Genomic DNA, 21,039 nt, shown 5'->3' on the forward strand with positions numbered 1-21,039 from the left:
CAGATGAGGAAATTGAAAGCCAAAAGGGTTAATTGCCTAAGGTCACCTGCTTAATAAATGGAGGTATTGGTCTTAGATCCAGGTCTTTCAGTTTACAATGTGTACACTCTTGCACTCTTTGGATTGTTCTTTTGTAACCCACATAGGCTAAGGGCTGATGTTCAGTCTCATCTTCCTTGCTGATACCTGACCAGCCCTCTCTAGTGATTCTCCTTCTCTTGAACTCGCTTGATTTATGCTCAGGGTCTCTGTATAACACTATTTACCCTGTGTTGTTCTGGATAACACCAACCTTTTCCCACACAATTCCATGTCCCTAAATCTTATCCATGTAAGCTAGGTTGTAAAGCAAGACTCTGCATTGCCTCATCTCTTGAATTCCATAGCACCTTGGAGAGGACCTGAGCACCCCACATGAGTAAATAATTACTGATTAGTTGATCATTATCAGGAGCTTGGCAAAGATCTCATCTGACTCCCAAGTTAAATCCCGTCTTTGTGCATATCCGCTTCCCAGCCAAGAGCAAGAAGACCGTGCCTCGGATTCAGAGGAGTTTTAACTGTTCCAATTTGCACTTGTTGGCCTTCTTCCTGGTGGATCTCAGTGTAACTTTTGGCTGAGACCCAAGAACTTAAGGGTCTTCAATACCATGAGTAATTTCATGAGTTGCTGATGGCTAATTAGGGGTGATTACATTCAAGAGGCTTGATTTTCTTAATAACCCCCAGAAAGGGCTGGTGGTAACTTTAAAAATCTTATTTCCCCCTGCAAATGGAATTTTCTGATTCTCCTGACTGTCTTTTCATAAGTCCTTGCAATTTATCCCCCATCTCCCGTTTCTAGTGAGAAGGAAATTTGCAGTCCTGAGAAGAATTTGGAAACCAGTGATTTTGGAAAACTCTGGGGTTCAAGCCAGGGATTGAACCCGGGCCACCGCAGTGAAAGCTCCTAGTTCTAACCACGGACCACCAGGGAATTCCGCAGAGCTACTTTTAATTGAGCGTCCTCTGTTCCAGGCACTGGGCTAAGTGTATGACATTTGTCCATTCATTTAATCTTCATAATCTGCCACAGTTCTTTAGGCCATATTTTTTGAACAGTTTTATTGAGATGTAATTCACATACCATACACTTCGCCAATTTAATGTGTACAATTAAACTTTCTTTAGTGTATTCACAGGGTTCGTGCAATCATCATCACAATCCAATTTTAGAACATTTTTGTCACCCCAGGAGGAAACCTCAGACCCTCGAATTAGCCCCTCCCCACCCTCCAGACCTTGGTAACCACTAATGTATTTTTTGTCTCTATAGATTTGCCTATTCTGGACATTTCCTGTAAATGGAATCATATAATAAGTGGCCTTTTGCATCTGGCTTCTTTCACTTGTGTAATGTTTTCATGGTTCGTCTGTCTTGTAGCATGTATCCAGACATCATTTCTTTTTATGGTTAGGCTGTATTTTTACCCCTACTGTACAGTTGGAGAAACCAAGACACAGAGGTGAAATGACTTTCCTGTGGTCAAGTAGCCTTTAATGGATGGAGCAAGTTTTCCAACGCGCATTTGCCTAATGCCAGCTCTGCTCTTAGCTTAGAATCTGAGGTAGTCATACTGATGGGAGTTTATTAAACATCTTCTATGGGTCAGTCACTGTGCTGAGTGTCCTGTAAATTTGTTACCTCATGTTCATACATAATCTGCTTTCATTTGGGCAATCTGGTAACCATAATTGGGCATAACTGGGCAATGGTATTTTTGTCCTAATGTCTTCCATTTGCTTACTTCTGGTTTAATTGGCCAACTTAAGCTGCAGAATCTTAGGCTCTAGAATCTTCCTAAGCAAACGATGCTAAAAATAGCATTGTTATTCTTCTGTAGGAGTTGAGTGCCACCCCCGTCTGCAGAAAATTGGCAGCATCTCTGAGGAACCCTTGCTCTTCCTGGGATACCCAGCATCATGGTTCCCTGTTTCCTGGAGTCTCTCAGGTAAGTGGAGGACCTTTTAAAAAAAGAACAGGGAAATAAGAAATTTGATATTTGAATTTTACTATATATTTCTTATAATAACTAGCCTTGAGGGCCTGCATCTCACAGATATTTTTGATATGCTGTGTACATATGTGTAGTAAGTTTGTTATTCACAAAGGCTGCTGGGGCCTGGGGAACTGTGTGCTGTGGTGAGAGGTATTTGGACTGAGATTCAAGTGACTTAGGTTCGATGCTGTGCTCTGCTATTTGCTGGGAAACATCTAGGACTCAGATTTTTTTTTTTTTTTTTTTACATAAAGATGTCACTGGATTGGTGGGTATTTATCATGGTTGCACAATAGAATCACCTGAAAAACTTTAGAAAATATTGTCCTCTGGCTGTATCCCCACAGACTGTGACTTAATTGATCCAGTGTATTTAGAAGGTGACCTCTCTGGTCCCTTCTGTTCAAAACATCTATGACTTACACCTGTATGTTTTATTTGATACAGATATCAACCATGCAAAGTAAGTAGAACAAGTAGTATCGTCTCTATATGCAAACCAGCAAATCAATGCTTAACTCCAGTTGCTCATTTCCCTCAGTGCAGAGTCAGGGAAAGGGCTCGGTGCTCTAGAATCGAGGCTGTTTTCAAACTTTCCTTAAGATGATAGACCCCTTTAAAAATTCTTCAATCAAAATCCTATGTAAAAATCTCAACATATAAATGGCCAGCGACAGTATTTTATTAAGAGAAATTTATTTTAGATGTTTGAGTTTGTAATATTTACACATTATGAGATTTATGAGTCTGTCTGGATAAACATCAAAATTTGAAATCAGATTTATGGATGATAGCTTGTACATCAGTCTCAGCATCTAGTTTATTTTGCGACTGGTTTTAGCTGCATAGTATTAAGAAAATCTTGATCCATACAGGAAAGTAATGGCAACTGGTAACAGTTCTTCAATGCAGCTCATTTTGCAATCTCAGGATACTCTTTAAAGAAATTGATTCAGAATCTAGAAAGGGAAAGGAAGAACTTTTTGTTTCAAAGTTGAGTCACTAAGGATATCCTGTAGTTTTTTTTCCCCCCTTTATGTTAGTCCCAAATGCCCAGAACTTACACTGAAAAGTAAAACGGTTTTTAATATGTTATTATGACGGTGCCACATGTGATGGCCCAACCAGGGCTAGAGCATTTGCCAGGCAGATGCTCTTAGGCCCATGCCTGGCATTTCGCTGAGTGTAGTATGTGTGTGTGAGCTTAGTCTGTAACTGCCTGTATAATTTTACATGAATTGACGTGTGCAGGTCTGCAGTCCAAAGACCCATGCAGAGCTATAAGCTTCTTCATCAATGACATAAACAAGTGTGTCAGAAAGAGTCAGAGAAGGCAGGAAAAGCTCCATCCTGAGGCTTCTGCAGAATCCAGCCATGAACAGAGCAGCCCAAGTCTCTTCAGGGTTAGTCTTTGGTATCTAATCTAAATTAGCATGGGTGCATTTTTTTAGCCATAGTTTAAAACATAGTTTAAAAGATATTTCAAGACATAAAATATGTATCCAGTTTGTGGAAGCTCCAACATACTGCTGTAAAACCACAGGGGAATGAGAAATGCAGTTGGACCACTGGGTCACTTTAGGACCACAGCATATTTGAACACCAGGACCCAAGGGGAGACACAGAAGTGGAGGTCACAGTCATATATTGAACTGGATTGAAAAGAGCAGCAGGTAAAACCTAAGTTTCCCCGTGTGGTAAGCAAGTGTAAATCTAGCTGCCATCAGAAAGGCCCCTACGAGTACTGAAGACCCTCAAAATTGTGGCCACCCAGGCTGTACAAGAAGGGCTTCATTTGAGAGAAGTCCCTTTTGCAAAGTTTTTTTTTTCTTAATGTTTGGAATTTTAACTGATGCCCCTGCAGTTAATCTCTGTAATGATCTATGATACGGAGGCCATCTCCCTTCAAGGGAGGCTTGGCGGGCTCACCTCCAAGCTGTGCATTATTTCAGAGAAATTGCCCACAGATTAGAAATTAGCAGGGTGGGAGTTGTTGAAAGCTAGATGTGGCCTTGCTACCCTGTGGGCAGAACTCTGGAAGTCTTGACAGGCCTCCAGGATTATGGTCCTGCTGAAGGGATTGTTCGAACAGAGCTACTCAGCAGGACGTTTCTCCAACAGTCCTGCTGTAAGGACTGGGGAAAGAAAATGTGAGTTATGAGGACGGGAGAGTCTTTGGGAGAGCTCAGCTGAAGATTTCCATCAAGTCTCCTTCTTCATAAGCCAGGTACTCATAAACCATTTTGCATTCTGTTTCTAGGGCCACGTAAATATATTTTAACCTGAAAAAAACAAACAAACAAAAACTAGAGTGTCTTTTGTTTAAATGCTTTTCAAAATGTTCTGGGGGAAAGAGCTATGGTTACTTTAAGAGTGAGAGGTCTTTTGGCCACATGAAGCACATGAAAAGATGCTCAACATCACTAATTATTAGAGAAATGCAAATCAAAACTACAGTGAGGCATCACCTCACACCAGTTAGAATGGGCATCATCAGAAAATCTACAAACAACAAATGCTGGAGAGGGTGTGGAGAAAAGGGAGCCCTCTTGCACTGTTGGTGGGAATGTAAATTAATACAGCCACTATGGAGAACAATATGGAGGTTCCTTAAAAAACTAAAAATAGAATTACCATATGACCCAGCAATCCCACTACTGGGCATATACCCAGAGAAAACCATAATTCAAAAAGACACATGCACCTGAATGTTCATTGCAGCACTATTTACAATAGCCAGGTCATGGAAGCAACCTAAATGCCCATCAACAGACGAATGGATAAAGAAGTTGTGGTACATATATACAATGGAATATTACTCAGCCATAAAAAGGAACGAAATTGAGTCATTTGTTGAGATGTGGATGGATCTAGAGACTGTCATACAGAGTGAAGTAAGTCAGAAAGAGAAAAACAAATATTGTATATTAACGCATGTATGTGGAACCTAGAAAAATGGTACAGATGAACCGGGTTGCAGGGCAGAAGTTGAGACACAGATGTAGAGAACAAATGTATGGACACCAAGGGGGGAAAACTGCGGTGGGGTGGGGATGGTGGGGTGCTGAATTGGGCGATTGGGATTGACATGTATAAAATGATGTGTATAAAATTGATGACTGATTAAAAAAAAAAAAGACACAACTGGAGAAAAAAAAAAGAGTGAGAGGTCTTTGATAAAATTGGTAGATGAGAAGCACACAGAGAAACACAAATATTAAGGGCTTTTTAATACTTATCAAGGCAACCAAATACATAAAGATCAATAGGAAAAGCTGGAGGATTTCTCTACCTATAGAGAAAACACCAGAGAAAAATTAGGAGTTAGCTGCCAAGAAAATCCCTGAGAGGAAAAAGCATTTAAGGGGATTCACAATTCTGATATGCAGAGATTTTCTTTAAAAATCCCTCCCCAGTTCTTGCCAAGCCACAGGGAAACAGAAAGCCAGCCTCCCCGTCATTGAAAGAGATGGAGAAGCCCTGAGTATTAACATAGCAAGAGTGTCTCTGCCCTGCTCAGAATCTGTAGTAAGCAAAAGAACCACGGTTAAACCCAGTAGCAGAAGAGACGCTAAGATTTTAACTCTAGATGGAGCTGGTTGGCGAGTTGCCATTGAACCTTGGACAAGACTTGGATGCCATGCAAAATTCAGGGCAAGTGAAATCCGTTTGGACCAAAGGATTGGTCAAGGCTAGATTAAGGTTTGTCACCTGTTACAAGTTAGAGAGGAAAAGGCACTAAGTAATACAGAAGTGTATATATTTCTTAAAGACTTGCTCCAAATTATTCACCTTTTTTTTGTATGGACAGTTACATCTTTGTGTGTTTTTTCAGTGCTTGAGTGGAAGGAAACTCAGTTTTCTCCCTAGAAGCAGTGTAACAAGTGAAGATGGCCACCTACCATGGCCAGCCAACAAAGTCTCTTTAGAGCCAGTCTGCTTGATCAGGGGCTCTTTCTTTACCTCATGGAGTGCTTTTGTATAGTTGATACAATTTATCTTTGAAATGAAAACCCAGAGGAAAACAAAATTATTGAAAATGCCAAACAAGTGGTTAAAGTTGATTCGGGGATTCTTATTTTGAATAGTAGTTTTTGAAGAAATGCCGATGTAATTAGAGGGATTACGGGGTTAGATGGTGATTTTTATAGCTCTTACAAAGGAAAGTTCTGGATCATTTTACAGGTTGATGGCCTTAGGTCAAGTGTCTGGTTTTAGTCTTCTGAAAAGTAAGGCTTTTCTTTTCCTCGATACACACAGTAATATTACTGTAATGCCTGTCAGCTACTTCGCTGAGAAATACAACCAGAAGGGACTGAGGAAATGAGAAAGAGAAAGGCGGCTGTTCTTGGGGAACTGAAAGAGATCCTGAATACAAACAACAAGAAGGAAGGGGGTTGAGAAAGTTTACTTGTAAGTGTGAGAAAGAGAATGCCCAAAGTAGTGATAGCTGAGGAATGAAAACTGAGACTCCCCTCGGAGTAGAGAAATATGTGATAATTGGGAAGGGTCATGGGATCAATTAGGGTCCTTATGCCAGTGACCAAGAAATGGGGTGAAGGAGGAGGAGAAATATGGGCAGGAAGAAAACAGGAAAGAGGAGGGGCAGGAGTGGGAGGGGGAGGGGCAGGAGGATGAGGGGGAAGAGAAGAGGCCAGGCTGGGATCCTAAGTATTGAACTTCAGGGTGTCAATAAGGCAGGGCTGAGTTGGTGTAGCCCGCATCTAAACCACTATCCAGTTGATGGTTAATAAATATTTGTTGAATATTGAATGAATAAGTTAATAATTGTCTTTCATGTGAGAGAAAAAAAGGAGAAGATTCTTCTTTCCTGATTAGGATCTTCAGTTAACTATAAAAATAGGTTAAAGCAGAAGATCATACAAATGATACAGACACACACCTTTAACAGTTTATTTTTAACTTAAAACACATGTACATTCACTCCCCAAGTTTTTGATATGGGGGCCAAGGACTTTTCTTTGAGCGTGAACCCCTGATTGTCTTTCTTGCACAAACCACACCCGTCAGCATTATCTGAGGTTTCCATCTGGGTTTCTTTAAAGTGGAATGGGAATCTAAAGACGTTTGCAAAGCAATCTGAGTATAGAATGATTCTGGATTTTTATTATTTTTGCCCCTAATCATTTACAGTTGTCTCATCCACACCTAATTTGCCAGTTTTTTTTGGGTTTTTTTGGCAACTTGCCTTTATTGAGTCTTTCCAAAGCATTCAGCTTCATTTGTGTAGAAACAACTACCAACTACTCTTTCTTTTCGCATTCTGCTTCATGGGCCTGTGTACTATTTGAATATTTTATGTAATTACAAAGCCCTGGCATCGTCAATTTTGGGACCATGGTTAAACTCCATATAAACACAACTCATCTGGTGGATGCAGAAGAGTACAAGTGTAGCAAGGAAGAACCTGCTGGAATCTTTTGTGGGAAGCCCGGTAGGAGCCATCTGAATGGTAGGCATAGAGGCTAGCAGGAAATAAAATAGTTTTCTGGAGGACTGCCCTGGCAAACCCACCCCTATAAAATGATGGCAGGCGTTCAGACAGTATTGATTTTTCTTTATGCCTGGCACAGTGCTGCACCTGGCACTCATCCTCATCACTCAGAACTTGACTGTGGGATTTGCTAGAACCTTCTGTACCAAAAAGGGTTCAGTGGAGTCAAGGTGTGATCATTGAGCTGCCAGCTACCTGTTCCTTGTATACTCAAGTGAATTTATATGACTCAGGTTAACATTGACACCCCTCCCACCCCGGGATCAGAATCAATGTCTCCAACTTGTAGAAACCCACCTTTTAGGATTGTCTTTTTCCTTCCCCAAGTTCTGTTTTTCCAACAGAGAATTCTGGGATGTACTTAGAAAACACTTTACTGATGAAAGTGTCGGTCACAGCAGCACTTTGTATTTCTTGGTGACTGGCATTTCCTCTCTCTCATTTTTCTTTCTCCCCTCACTTCATTCTCTCCTTCCATTCTTTTATTCACTTGCTATTGATTAGCCCTGAGTTTGGACCAAGACGGCGCTGGTCCTTCTGCTTGCTGCAAAGATGTATCAGAACCGTTTCCTCAAGAAGCCTACCATGAAGCAGGGGAATTTACCAAAGGATCTTGTGTCTTAAAAAGCTGTGCTGTGACAGAACACCTCACTTTTCCAGAGACCCCAGTCCAGAAAACACAAATGGCTGTGAGAATTGAGAACCTGGAAATAAGCAATAAAAACCAATAGGCAATTAGAATAGGTGTCCATAAGTCCATGCTCTAAAATGGAAACATTTACTCCACGCAAGCCAGGCAGGCCTTTTCCCTGAGCCTGTTTGATCTTGGTTTGGCTGCAGCTTGGTTGTCTAACGGTTTCCGAGGCCAAGGCGGACCCGAAGGAAGCCGAGTTAAGAGGCGCAGGCTTATCTGTAGGAAGGTAAGCGAAGCCTGCCTGACAGTAGGGAGGAGCCGGCCAAGGGCCAGCTGGATTCAGAAAGCCCCAGGCTTCCACGGTGCTCTCAGGCTGCTCTGCTCCAAGGCCGCCACCTTATGCTGCACAAACTGATTAATACTCACTCTGGTGACTCTGAGCCATCTAAACAAGATTGCTTAAGCACAGCATATTCTGTATGAGAAAGCAGGGCAAGGAAACAGAATGTATTTTTTTTTAAGTTTGGGATTTCAATAGTAAGCTTCAATTATTTTAAAATTTAGACTGTTGTCTAGTGAGAGTGGATGCATGAAGTTTTACTGTATCCACTTATTTTCTGATTACTTTTTGCAAGCAATGACAGAAAGTAAAACAGACGTGTGAAGCCACAGCCTTATACAGACTGAGGAAGAAAAGAGATGTAATAAAATGGCAAATGCTTGGTTTCAAGGTGTGTTGTGTCCTAGGAGGCCCCAGAGCACAGGGTCCAGGCTAAGAATCTGACTTCTGGCATTGAAATCAGGCTTTGCCACTCGTTAGGTGTGTGTGCCCTTCAATAAGTGACTCTTAGCCTTTCTGTGCCTCAAATTCCTCACCTGTAATCAAAGTGTCTGATAGGATGGTTTTGACAATTAAATGAAATTATACTTGTAAGCGTTGAGGTCAGTGGTAACCATGTAGTCTTCTGGCTAATGTCATTTGTAACCCATCTCCTTCTCTTGCTGCCTTTACTCTTTAACTGCTGTCAGAGGAAGGCAGAGGGTTGAGTTGAACACAGTAAAATGCACGCTTAGCAAAAATTTTTGATCTGCAGAGTGCAGGTGGAGATTTCACTTCGATGCTAAGATTTTGGCTCTTTTTTGTGAAGGTCGGTATAATCTTATTCGTGATCATGTTGCTCCCAAAATATCTCTTGGGTTGTATTAACTGAAAAGGAAAACAGTAAGTTTTTTTTTTTTTTTTTGCTCTTTTGCTTGTTTTGTGACTTGATATGCTCAAGTGGCATTGAGTTCATTGATATAATCCGAGGTACACAGAGGCTGTGACATGATCCACCCTCACTGGAGTCAAGGATGATTGGGGGAGGGGGGTGGGAAGGGGTTGGCCCAGGCGAATACACAAGGGCAGAATCCCAGTTCCGTGATGTCAATCTCGTACCAAATTTCAGTGGGCATTATTTTCTACAGGAAATGAAATGTTGGAGTGTTTAAAATCTAGAACAGGGCTGGGTAAACGGCATAACTTTTGTTGTTGTTGTTGTTCTGATTGGTGTGAAATGTTGGGCTGCTTCTCCTGCAAGGTGAATCAGAAAGTCTTGCTAGAAATGTGGCTTCCGCCACCGCTTGGAGGGGAGAGTGTGATTTGTTTGCCAAAGGCCCTGGTAGCCTTCAATCTGTCAAAACGTTGCAAGCTGGGAGCAGTTTGCCAAAGCAAACTATCAAAGTGGAATAACACACGAGTCGCACACACACAGACACACACATGCTCTCCCATTCCCCAAACATTAATTTCGAATTGGGTCAGGAGGAACAAGACTTTGGGCCAGATTGTCAGTGTTTAAAGAGGTGTGGGCACAGCTGTGGACTAGCAATTAGATAGGTATGCGTGAGCAGGGTGAGGTGTCCTAAAACGGAGTCTACAAAGTAGGGGTGGGAAACTTACAGCCCTTGGCCAAGTTTCATCTGGCCCCTGGGGTTATATATTGCTCTGGCTGCTGTGATTGCAGCCCAAAGAATAATTTCCCCTCTGGGGGAATTTATTCTATTCCATTCAGAGCAGAGCCCATTTACTAACTAAGGTTTTATTCCAGCAAGAATTTTATTGGGTATCCCTATGCATTTTAGCCTCACTGGGGCCCAGCTTGATGAGGAAAAGAAGCATCTGAACATCTAAACATACCTTGCATAGCATTTTTGCAACAAAAGCACCAACCGACATTCTGCTGCCAGACCTTGTGTAAATCCTATGAGAATGAATTTTTGGAAAGTCACGTAGAGACTCAAAAGCACACTGATTTTTATAAATCCCTCATAAAAGAGCTTTGCAAAGCTCCCAAAGTTACTTTGGACATTTTGAAATCCACTACTCCACACTATTTCCACTTATCTTGAACTTTCACAGGTCATAAGATGATGAAGCCTCATTCATTAATTCAATGAATTAAGCTCTTCCTATATAGCAGACACTTTCCTGGGTGCTGGGAGATAAAGTAGTAACAAAACAGATTCCCTGATCTCATGGACCTTATATCCTAGTGGGCAGAGGAAGAAATTTAAGTGAATAAAGACATACTATGTGAAATGGAAAGTGCTATGGAGAAAGAGAAATAAGCTGGGCTGGGAGAGGGAGTCCTGTTTTTTGTAGGGTCAAGGAAGCCTTATGGAGAAGAGACACCTTTGGGCAGACACCTGAACGTGGGGAGGGAAGGACCTGTAACCATATCTGGGGGTAGAGTTGACCAGGCAACCCTGGAATGCAGTCCCTCCAAGACAACAGGAAACCTAGAATTTTCCCTTCTCCCATCTTTCACTCCCTCTCGCACTCCAAGTCCCCAGACTGTTATGGAAGTGCAGCCTGGGATGAGTGATTATGCAAAACGGCTCCTGATTGCATTACAAATATGTGGCTTAGGTGTGTGCCAAGAACTTTGAGGGGCTGAGGTGTAACGCATTTCTGGAGCTGCTGTTTGTTTTCTTAACAAAACCACACCAATCTGGTTTTCTTTTTAAATGAGTAAACAGTGCCAGAATGTGTTACAAACGATTCAGATTTGTAGGCACGGCTTCATAATGTGCTTTCTTGCACATGAACTCATTTGAGGTAGGCAGGGCGGGTTCTATTATTCCCATGTTACAGATGAAGAAACTGAGGTGGAGAGGTGCTTTGCCCAAGGTCATGTAACCAAGGAGCATAAACTCCCGAATTGTGATGCACATGTTCTAGGTTGGTTTCTAGGACCACCTGGATCCGGTAAGGATACAACTAGAAAAATAACTCTTCTTTTCCCATCACTGTGTTCACACCCACTCCTTTAGATACCCCTGCCCCGTGCCTGGAAGACAGCTTAGGCAGTTTTCTGGTCCATTGCAGGCTTAATGAGCAGTCTCTCTTTCAAGTATCAAAAGGCCCCAAAAGATGTGTGTATGTGAGGGAGGGGGGGTAGCTTTAATGGTTGAATGCCCATCCTTCTAGAAGTTTTAGTTTTCCTTCAGTAGCTTTAGTTTTTGTTTTTCTTGAGTACTTTTTGGATGAATCTAAGGCATCAGTAACTTCACCATCCAGGCGTGCACCCTTAGCCCCCCTGTGTGCTGAGCAGCACAGATCTGTGTGCCTGTGCATTGGACAGTACAGAGAGAGAACATTTCCATTGTTGTAGAAAGTTCTCTTGGACAGCACTGGCCTAGAGCCTCAGCAAGTTATAAATCAACTCTTTGATTCTTTTCACCACTAATTTTATATTTTTCTGAATAGATTCCTTACTTGGAAGGATTTCGTGTACAGATATGCTACATTAAAAGAAAGTCTAGTCAGATATAAAATCTTCAGTCTCTCATCCAATTTAAAGCTTCTTTCTTTCCCCCATCCTGGGCCTGGTCTGGCCTCAGGCCCCTGTGGTGGGAAGACAGGCCTTGGCTGGTTTCTTCACACTCCTAATTCCCCTCTGTGGCCCCCTCCCTCTGGTCCTCATTAGTTCCTCCAGGACAGAGCAGGGGAGGGGACAGATAGCTGGGCAAAGGGGATCTCAATAGCATCAGTGCCTGCTGTCATCTGGTGTTGCTGTCCTGGCTTGGCTGATGTCTATGTTGTGGATTCTCCTCTCAGGGCCCTTTGGTTGGTCCTTTGGAGAACCTCCCCCTCACTGGGATCTCCTGCTGCACATCCCCTGGTTCAGGCTGTGCAAGTACTGGCTGCCTCTTTATCCCGCCTCCCCCAGCTCCTGGGCCCCGTGGGTACACACCACACATCGCCTGTCTTTTGGTGAGCGATCTGCTTTGATGAGGTCCTTGCCAGAGAACCTACGTCCTGCTTTCCCTGGGAGAACCCCAGCTTTTCTTGCCCCCGTAAGCTCCAGGAATGTAGGCTGCTCCCACTCCAGCCCTCTCTCACCGCTCTGCCCTCCTACACACTCCAGCCAGGTTTTGGCCTTTAAATACGTTTCAGGGGAAAATCAAGCACCGCTCCTTATACCCCGAACCCAGGGGGGTCCAGATCAAGCTCTTGAATGGTAGCCCTCCTTGTTTGGCTGGGAAGAGCTCCAACTTTTCCTTCCCTAAGGGGGGTGGAGGGGCTGTGCTCAGCATTCCTGCATCCCTAGCAAACTTCTCCCATTCTCCAGCCCACACCTCACTCCTTGCTCAGCCTGAAGGTTTAGGGTGAGGGTCTGCGGGACAGGATGGGTGGGGGCAGAGGGAGGCACCTCCGTTTCTGGTCCTGAGTACACGGCGCAGCCCTTCTCTTTGGAATGTGCGTGTATGTCGTCCCGTTGGTTCTTAGCTTTGGGGCCTCAGTGCGACTCTAAGACAGCAACAAAAAGGATGCATGTAACACCTTGGTACATATCCCTTCCCCCCTGCTTCTTGTCCCACCACACGGTCCCCAACCAGTCCGGCCACATCCATTCTGTGTGGTCTGCTAGGACCGGTCTCATTTTCAGGCACAGTGAAGGTTAGGGTGGAATTTAGGGTTCTCAGAGATGGTGGGAGCTTTTCTAGCTCCGCAGGCCTTACCCCCCAGATTCAGACAGGTTTTCCTCATGCCCGCTTCTACACAGTGAGTTTTCCTTGGACAAGGGCATGTTTCACGTCTCTCAATTACGTTAGAGGCCTCAAAAAGGTGGAGAAGCACTGGGTTACCTAACTGCCCTCAGGGTTAAGCCCTTAAAAAAAGGATTCAAAAGACAACTAAGTAGAACCAGTGGCCTTTTTCCTGGGATGCTTTCAAACAATGCTGTTGATTATGTGACATCAGGAAGCTTCAGGCATTTAATTAATTGGCAGTACTTGTTTCTCCTCTGACTAACTAGCTGTGCCGGGCTTGTTCATCTCTGTTATCTTCAGTGATCCTTACAGAAGGTGACAACATTGAGGCCCAGAGACATTGGCTCACCCAGGATCACCCAGATGGGAATGGCGGAGTTGGGATTCTGGCCTCGATGTGTTTGAATCCAAAGCTTCACGCTCTCCCAGCACACCCTGCTGTCTCGGGGCCAGCTGGCTCCTATTTCTACACCTTCTCTTTATTTGATGACAAGCCCTAATCAGGGCTGGTGACAGTGGGGCTTAACACAGCTAATCCCACCCATGGAGAACATATGTGACACTGAAAGGCCAAGGACGGGCAGAGGAATGGCTCCGAGGAAAGCCTGGAGTGCGGGAGAGGAACTTCCCTGGGAGAAGCAGCCCCCTTTCTGGCCTGACCTTACCACCTCCACGAGGACCAAGCATGCACGAGCACTTACTCTGTGCCAGGCACGGTGTGTTATCTTATACAGGCCTCCCCAGACCTCCAGCCAGCCTCTGTGGTATCCCCCTCTTCCAAGGGAGGAGACTGAGGCTGAAAGAGGTTAAATGTCCTGAGTTGGGAACCTTGCCGGTAAGCGGTAAAGTGGGGTTTGATCCCGGGTCTGCCTCATGCCACAGCCCCGCCCGCAGCTGTCTCCTCTCCTGTGGGGCCCTTTGCATCTTCACGGGGTCACATCCAGGGCCTGGGCTGGACTGTGCTCTCCCTTCCAGTGATGAGACGGACATGTGCCTTCTGGCTGCTGCTGCCTGGAACATACTCACAGCCCTGCCTGTTGCTGTTTCTCTTTCTCAGTGTCCTGGGTTCCCTCCTGCTGCTTGGACTCCAGCTCGTCTGCCCGCAGCCCTCCACTGAACACAGGAAGGTAAGCCATGGCCATTCAGAGGCTTTCCTTCTCTGCCCAAGGGCCTGGGGTTGAACTAGTCATCACCACCTGGAGCTTTGTTCTATTTGGAGGTGAGTCACCGCTGATTCTCCGAGGCAGCACCTCTTATAGGATGTTCACCAGTCTTCCTATCCTTCCTAAGTTCTTGACCTTCAGAATGAAGCTGGTGCCCTGAGTCAGTCTCTGATCCGAAAGCAGTGCTGGCTTTGTAGCCCGTGTCCGTTAGAGTGGGGCGGTTAAGGAGAGGTCACTGAGCAGACTCTACCTCCCCTAGGAGTGGAGGAGCACCAACACGGAGCTTTTACCCCCTGGAGGGGCACCTTCAGGGGGATGGGTGTGGACGGTTAGAGAGAGAGCTGCAGCCAAAGCTGAGGCCGTAGCCATGTAAGAGCACCGCTTGGAGGGAGCCTTCCATGATCTTCGGTTAGAAGGACACTGCAGCCAGCGGCCAGGCAGGGAGGGAGCAGGGAAATAAGGACCCGGCCCTCTTTTTCCTCCTCCCCTCCGTCTCCTGCTGGTGACTCCCTAAACCTGAATCCAACCAAAGGACAGAAGACAGAAAAATCCCTTAATGCAGTGCTCAAAGGCCAGCCTCCTGGGCAGCAGGGCCGGGTGGAGGAGGGTGGACAGAGCATCTGGAGGGACAAATGGACAGTATCAAGCACGCTTCCCTTCAGGCTCTGTGTGTTTCATAGTAAGGGAATTATTCACTGTTGCCTAAACAAGCCCAATGCTGTCCTGCAACAGAGCAGTTGTGTGATGAATGTTTCCTTAGAAACAGATGCATGATATGACTTTGGGAGGATCCCCAAAATCCCTTTCTCCTACCTAGGAGCTCCTTATGTCTACAGGTAATGAAATGCAGATACTTCTGAGAGGACTGGTAGGTCAGTCATTGGTATCTAACTGTGACTGAGTTGGTTGGAACCTTTCCCAGAGGGGCTTTTCATAGGTGAAGTCCAGGAGAGAAGGGGGCCAAGAAAAGAGTATGTGTACAGGTTTGCCTAGATATGCACCTTCTTGGGACAAGTTCTTGATGTTCTTGTCTGATTAGTCTAATTTATCTTAGGTCTGTGGATTATGTTCTGACTTTGTCTTTCTGGGCCAGATGTGAACCTGTATTGGGTTGTGTCCCCCATTAGGGTGTCAGCTCCATGAAGGTGGGATCTTACCTGTCTTGTTCACTCCCCGATTTCCACCTCCTGGAATACAGCCTGGCCTGTTGTAGGTGCTCAATAAAATACTTGTTGAAAGACTGACTGAGTGAATGGAAAACCTGGCCAAGATCTAAGCATCATTTTGTTGGAGTCACTTGGCAATTTACACCCCTTGTACTCTACTGCATCATCCCCATTCATGATTTCAAGAGTCAGAGAGGGCAACTATGATAGATTGAATATTTGTGTCCTCCCTGCCCCCCAGGTTGGTGTGTTGAAACCTAAACCCCTATGTGATGGTATTTGGAGGTGGGACCTTTGGGAGGTGATTAGGTGATAGAGTGGGGTCCTCATGAATGGGATTAGTGCCCTTGTTAGCATTATGGGAGAGCTTGCTGCCCCACCATGTGAGGATACAAGGAGAAGTCTGCACCCCGGAGGTTGGCACTGTGCTGGCACCCTGACCTCAGACATCTAGCCTTCATAACTGTGAGAAATCAATTTCTGTTGTTTGTAAGTCACTCAGTCTATGATATTCTGTTTTAGCAGCTCAAACGGACTAAGACAAAAATCGGCACTGAGAAGTGGTGGTGCTGCTATAACAAATACCTAAAACGTGGAAGTGGCGTTGGAATTGGGTAATGGGTAGAGGCTGGAGGAGTTTTGAATTGCATGCTAGAAAAAACCTATGTTGCCATGAATGGACTTTATTTATTTATTTATTTATTTTTAATTAATTAATTAATTAATTAATTAATGGCGCGTTGGGTCTTCGTTTCTGTGCGAGGGCTTTCTCTAGTTGCGACAAGAGGGGGCCACTCTTCATCGTGGTGCGCGGGCCTCTCACTATCATGGCCTCTCTTGTTGCGGAGCACAGGCTTCAGACGCACAGGCTCAGTAGTTGTGGCTCACAGGCCTAGTTGCTCCGCGGCATGTGGGATCTTCCCAGACCAGGGCTCGAACCCGTGTCCCCTGCATTGGCAGGCAGATTCTCAACCACTGCACCACCAGGGAAGCCCACGACGAATGGACTTTTAAAGGCGATTCGGGTGACAGCTGAGAAAGAAAAGAGGGGAGCTCAATCTTCCTAGAGAATAGCTGAGTAATCCCGAATAAAATATTGGTAGAAATATGGAGGTTAAAGGCCATTCTGATGGGGTCTCAGATGGAAATGAGGAACATGTTATTGGAAACTGAAGGAAAGGCCGTGCTTGTTATAAAGTGGCAAAGACCTTGGCTTGTTCCTGTTCTGGTGTTTTGTGGCAGGTAGAACTTGCAAGCGATGAAATTAGATATTTAGCCAAAGCAATTTCTAAGCAAAGTGTTGAAGGAGTGGCCAGGTTTCTCTCGACTGCTCATAGTAAAAAGTGAGAAGAGAAAAATGACTTAAAGATGGAACTGTTAACTGGAAAGGAAGCAGAACACAGAACTTAAAGATTTTGGAAAATCTTCAGCGGATCCATATTGAAAAGAATGAGAAAGCCTGTCCAGGAAAGGATACTATGGGTGTGGTCGAGAGACCGTTTGATTAAGGCGATTAGTCAGTTATCTTGACAGACGCCAGGAGCTATTGTCCAGGACAGCGGAAGAATGCAAAGGGGGCTGCGGTGCCTTCCAGATCTGGCTCATCTCCGCATCACCTTGCTTGGCGGTTTCCACTCCCTGTACTCACTCTGAGCTCCTCAGCTGTGCCAGGAGCTGCTCCAGTGGCCCAGGGAGGGTGTGGGCTGTGCCCAGCAGAGCCTTGGGGACATGACTGCCTCCACCCATTTCAAAGGACAAGCCTTGAGCCCAGGTCCCAGGACCCCAACCTTGGAGAACCACAGTGGGGACAGGGCAGCCTGAAGCTTTGGGGCCCCAACCCGTGCAGGTAGGACCATGGGCCCAGTGGGCCTGGAAGGCAGAGCACGGAGCCACAGAGGATTATTCTTAAGCCTTTATGGAATTTCCCCGGGTGGGATTTGGACTTTCTTCTTTCCTCTTTCTCCCACTTGGAATGGGAATGTCTCTCCTGTGCCTGTCTTACCATTGTATTTTGGAAGCACATAACATGTTTGATGTCACATATTCACAGCTGGAGAGCAATTTGCTTCAGGATGAATCGTACCTTGAATCTCACCTGTATCTGATTTAGATGACATTTAGATGAGACTCCGGGCCTAGAGTTCAATAATGATGCTGGAACCAGTTAAGACTTTCAGGGTTATTGGGATGGAATGAATGTATTTTGCTTGCAAGAAGGGTGTGAATTTTGGGGGCCCAGGGATGGAATGCTATAGACCAAATGTGTCCCCGAAAATTCATAGGTTGAAACTTAATCCCCAGTGTGATGATATTTGGAGGTGGAGCCTTTGGGAGGTGATTAGGTCATGAGGGGGTAAATGCCCTTATGAAAGGGTCCCAGAGGGATCTCTAACCTCCTCTACTATGTGAGGACACAGGGAGAACATTGCTGTCAATGAACCAGGAAAACAGGTTCTCCCCAGACACCAAATCTACAGGCCCCTTAATCTTGGACATCCCAGACTCCAAAATTGTGAAAAATAAATTTAAGTTTTCCATAAACCACCCAGTCTATAGTATTTTTGTTATAGCAGCTGGATCAGACTAAGACAACTGTCTATTTTCATTATTATGTTGTATTATTTCTTAGTGTTCAGAGTTAATCAGGGTTGTTAATCCTAATAGTTGAATCAATCTACCAGTGTTCATTTTTTTTTGCTGTTATTCAAACAGACCATCATAACTGAAAATGTTTTATAAATGGTCAATTTACTTTGCTGTTTCTCTTAATTTTTCAAGTTAGCCTGAATGATTTAAATGTAGCCTGAACAAAAGGTTCACAAAAAGGTATTGCCTCCATATTTCTTTCCTTTCTTTTTTTTTTTTTGATGATGTTTATTCTCTTTACCAAGCTGTACCATAATGTGCTTGATAAGCCTCCATATTTCTTAAAGAAAGTATTTGTTCTGAGAAATTTTTTAAAATGATTTGTGATTTACTTTAGAATGTTGAATTTAAAAATTGAGCAAAGAGTTTCACATCTTGGTGTATGGTTCCTCCTTGTCAAAATATTTAAAACTTGGCAGTAGAAAGTTAGATTAAAAAAATTATTTTTTCAAAATAATGTATAGATTCCTTTACTTGGAAATCATGCATTTTAGGTCAGTTCTTCAATATATTTATACGCATTTTAGCTGCCAGGATCATTGTCATTGTCATTCACCCCAGAGAAGAAAAGATTCAGTGCTTTCTTGGGTGGTGAATTTCTTCTTGACGTTTTATTGGAGCTCTGTGGAGCTGTGACTGTCATCCTGCCTGGCTATATCCCCAAAATCCTTGAACACAAGCAGTACTGGCAGTAGTAGCATCCATTTATTTCTGCAACATAAGAAATAAGGAGATATTAAAACAGGGGTTGGAAATGTTTTTCTCTAAATGGCCAGTTGTGACTATTTTAGGCTTTCTGGGCTACCAAGTCTCTGTCACAACTAGTCAGCTCTGCTTTTGTAGCACAAAAGCAGCAATAGATAACACGTAAATAAATGTACATGGCTGTGTTCCAATGAAACTTTATTTACAAAAAACTGGATTTGCCCCATGGCCCACCATTTGCCAGCCACTGCTCTGAAGTCGGGTAGAGAGAGGTTAACTGTAATTACTGTATATGTGTTTTGAAGTTGGAAATTGTCTCCTCCTGGGACCTCAAGGAACACAAAGGATTTGAGAAAAAAAAAAAGTATATGTTTTCATTAAAACATAGGAATTATGGTTGCTATCAAATTGTTTTCATTACTTAGATAAATCATAATTGAATTCCTGCTGACTGTTTTGTGGCAAGATCCACTCTCAATCTGTAGTAGAGAGCAGCAGCAAGAATAAGAAAACCATTTATGGTAAATTCTTAAGGGACAACATTACTGATTTGTGCATACTGTAGTTTAGTATGCGTATGAAAACTACCCTCTAAAAGACATCTCTTTTTCTTTCTCATTTATTATAGCATGTCCAACTTTAGCATATGGAAGCATTTCTACAGTGTAAGTTATTCTGAGGAAAAGACATAATTTGTAAATGCTGTCAAGTAAACTATGCATTTCTAAATGCTGCTTGGGTGACTGGATACATCTCTGTAAAAACTGTCCCATAATAGTGCAGGAAAAGAGGACTCGGGTGCAGAGTGTAAGTAGCTCGTTTGAGATATTTCTATCCAGAAGTCTTTCTCTCACTTCTGCAACATGGATGGCATCAGAAAGGATTGCTCAACCTCTGTTCTTGGTAGTTATTTAATGACACGTGGCAAATGATTTCATTTTAAAAACTCCCTGTGGCTTCATTTGCTGATAAGGTAAGACCAAAAGCAAAAAAAACTTGACCCAGACTTTAATAAAAACCATATGTTATTAGTACGGGAAAATATGTAGATTGCAGAAAGCTTTTCAGTTAACGAAACTGTTCTGTCTGCTCGACAGACATTCACTGAGCAAGTTGCTTTATAAGTCATAATGTGTATGGTCAACATAATCTATTTAGGAAAGAATCGTGAAACATCGTATTTTATTCCCACAAATGGAAAAACATACACATACTTTAATCACAATTGCTTAACTTGTTTTTTTTTAAAGTTTACTTTTTAATTAAAAGTATGCATGTTTATTACAGAGCATTTAGAAAACAATGAAAAACAATGAAGAAGGAAATAAAAACTCACTCCTAGGGCCACCAGCCAAAGAGAAGTGCTCTTCAATCTGTTATTTATAGAAACTTTAAAACAAGCAAACAAACTAAAAAAACCCAGACACACTACAGGATGAAGAAAGGGTGAAGTAAAATATTTGTTTTGCTAACTGATTAGCAAACCACAGTGTGAATAGCAGGGGACCTTGTAATGGGTTTAGAGCCTACTATTACTGTGTGCAGCTATTGACTTCAAATTGCCTCTTGACAATGTCCTACAACTGGATATTGAACAGAAAGCCTATAGAAGGACAAAAAGAAGTTTTAGGTAACATAAAATTTCTCATATTATTGCTCCTGTATTCAAGAAGGGAGAAAACAGTAATGTTTCCAGAAGAAAATATATGAAAATATCCTGATGATTTGAGGTAGGCAAGGATTTCTTAAACAACACACCCAAAGAACTAACCATAAAAGAACTGGACTTCATTGAAATTGAGGACTTTTGTTTATCAAAATAGACCATAAAGAGTGAAAAGATAAGCCATAGACAGGATGAAGATATTCACAATTATATATTTGATAAAAGATTCATACTCAGATTGTATAAAGAAACTACTAATCATTAAGAAAAAGTTAAGCAATTCAATTTTAAAATGGGCAAAAGACTTGCAAAGACATTTCATGTAAGAGGGTATTATAATGGTCAGTAAGCATATGAAAAGATGCTCAATCAAAATCATTAATTAAGTAAATCATTAGTCCCTAGAGAAATACAAGTTAAAATGAGACACCACCAGAATGGCTAAAATGAACAACACTGACAGTACCA

General features: G+C 43.2%; 1 protein-coding gene across 1 annotated transcript in view; it reads left to right on the top strand.

Annotated features, from left to right (window-relative positions):
* The window catches only part of THSD4 (thrombospondin type 1 domain containing 4), a 576,458-nt gene that overhangs the window by 25,039 nt on the left and 530,380 nt on the right, over window positions 1-21,039 (top strand). The window contains exons 2-3 of the mRNA XM_082443764.1: window positions 1,884-1,991; window positions 14,283-14,352. Of these exons, the coding sequence (XP_082299890.1) occupies window positions 1,963-1,991; window positions 14,283-14,352 (99 nt within the window). The 5' untranslated portion in view covers window positions 1,884-1,962. The remainder of the gene's footprint in view (window positions 1-1,883; window positions 1,992-14,282; window positions 14,353-21,039) is intronic.

Source organism: Balaenoptera physalus, assembly GCF_965194825.1.
Source record: "Balaenoptera physalus genome assembly, chromosome: 2".
NCBI lineage: Eukaryota > Metazoa > Chordata > Mammalia > Artiodactyla > Balaenopteridae > Balaenoptera > Balaenoptera physalus.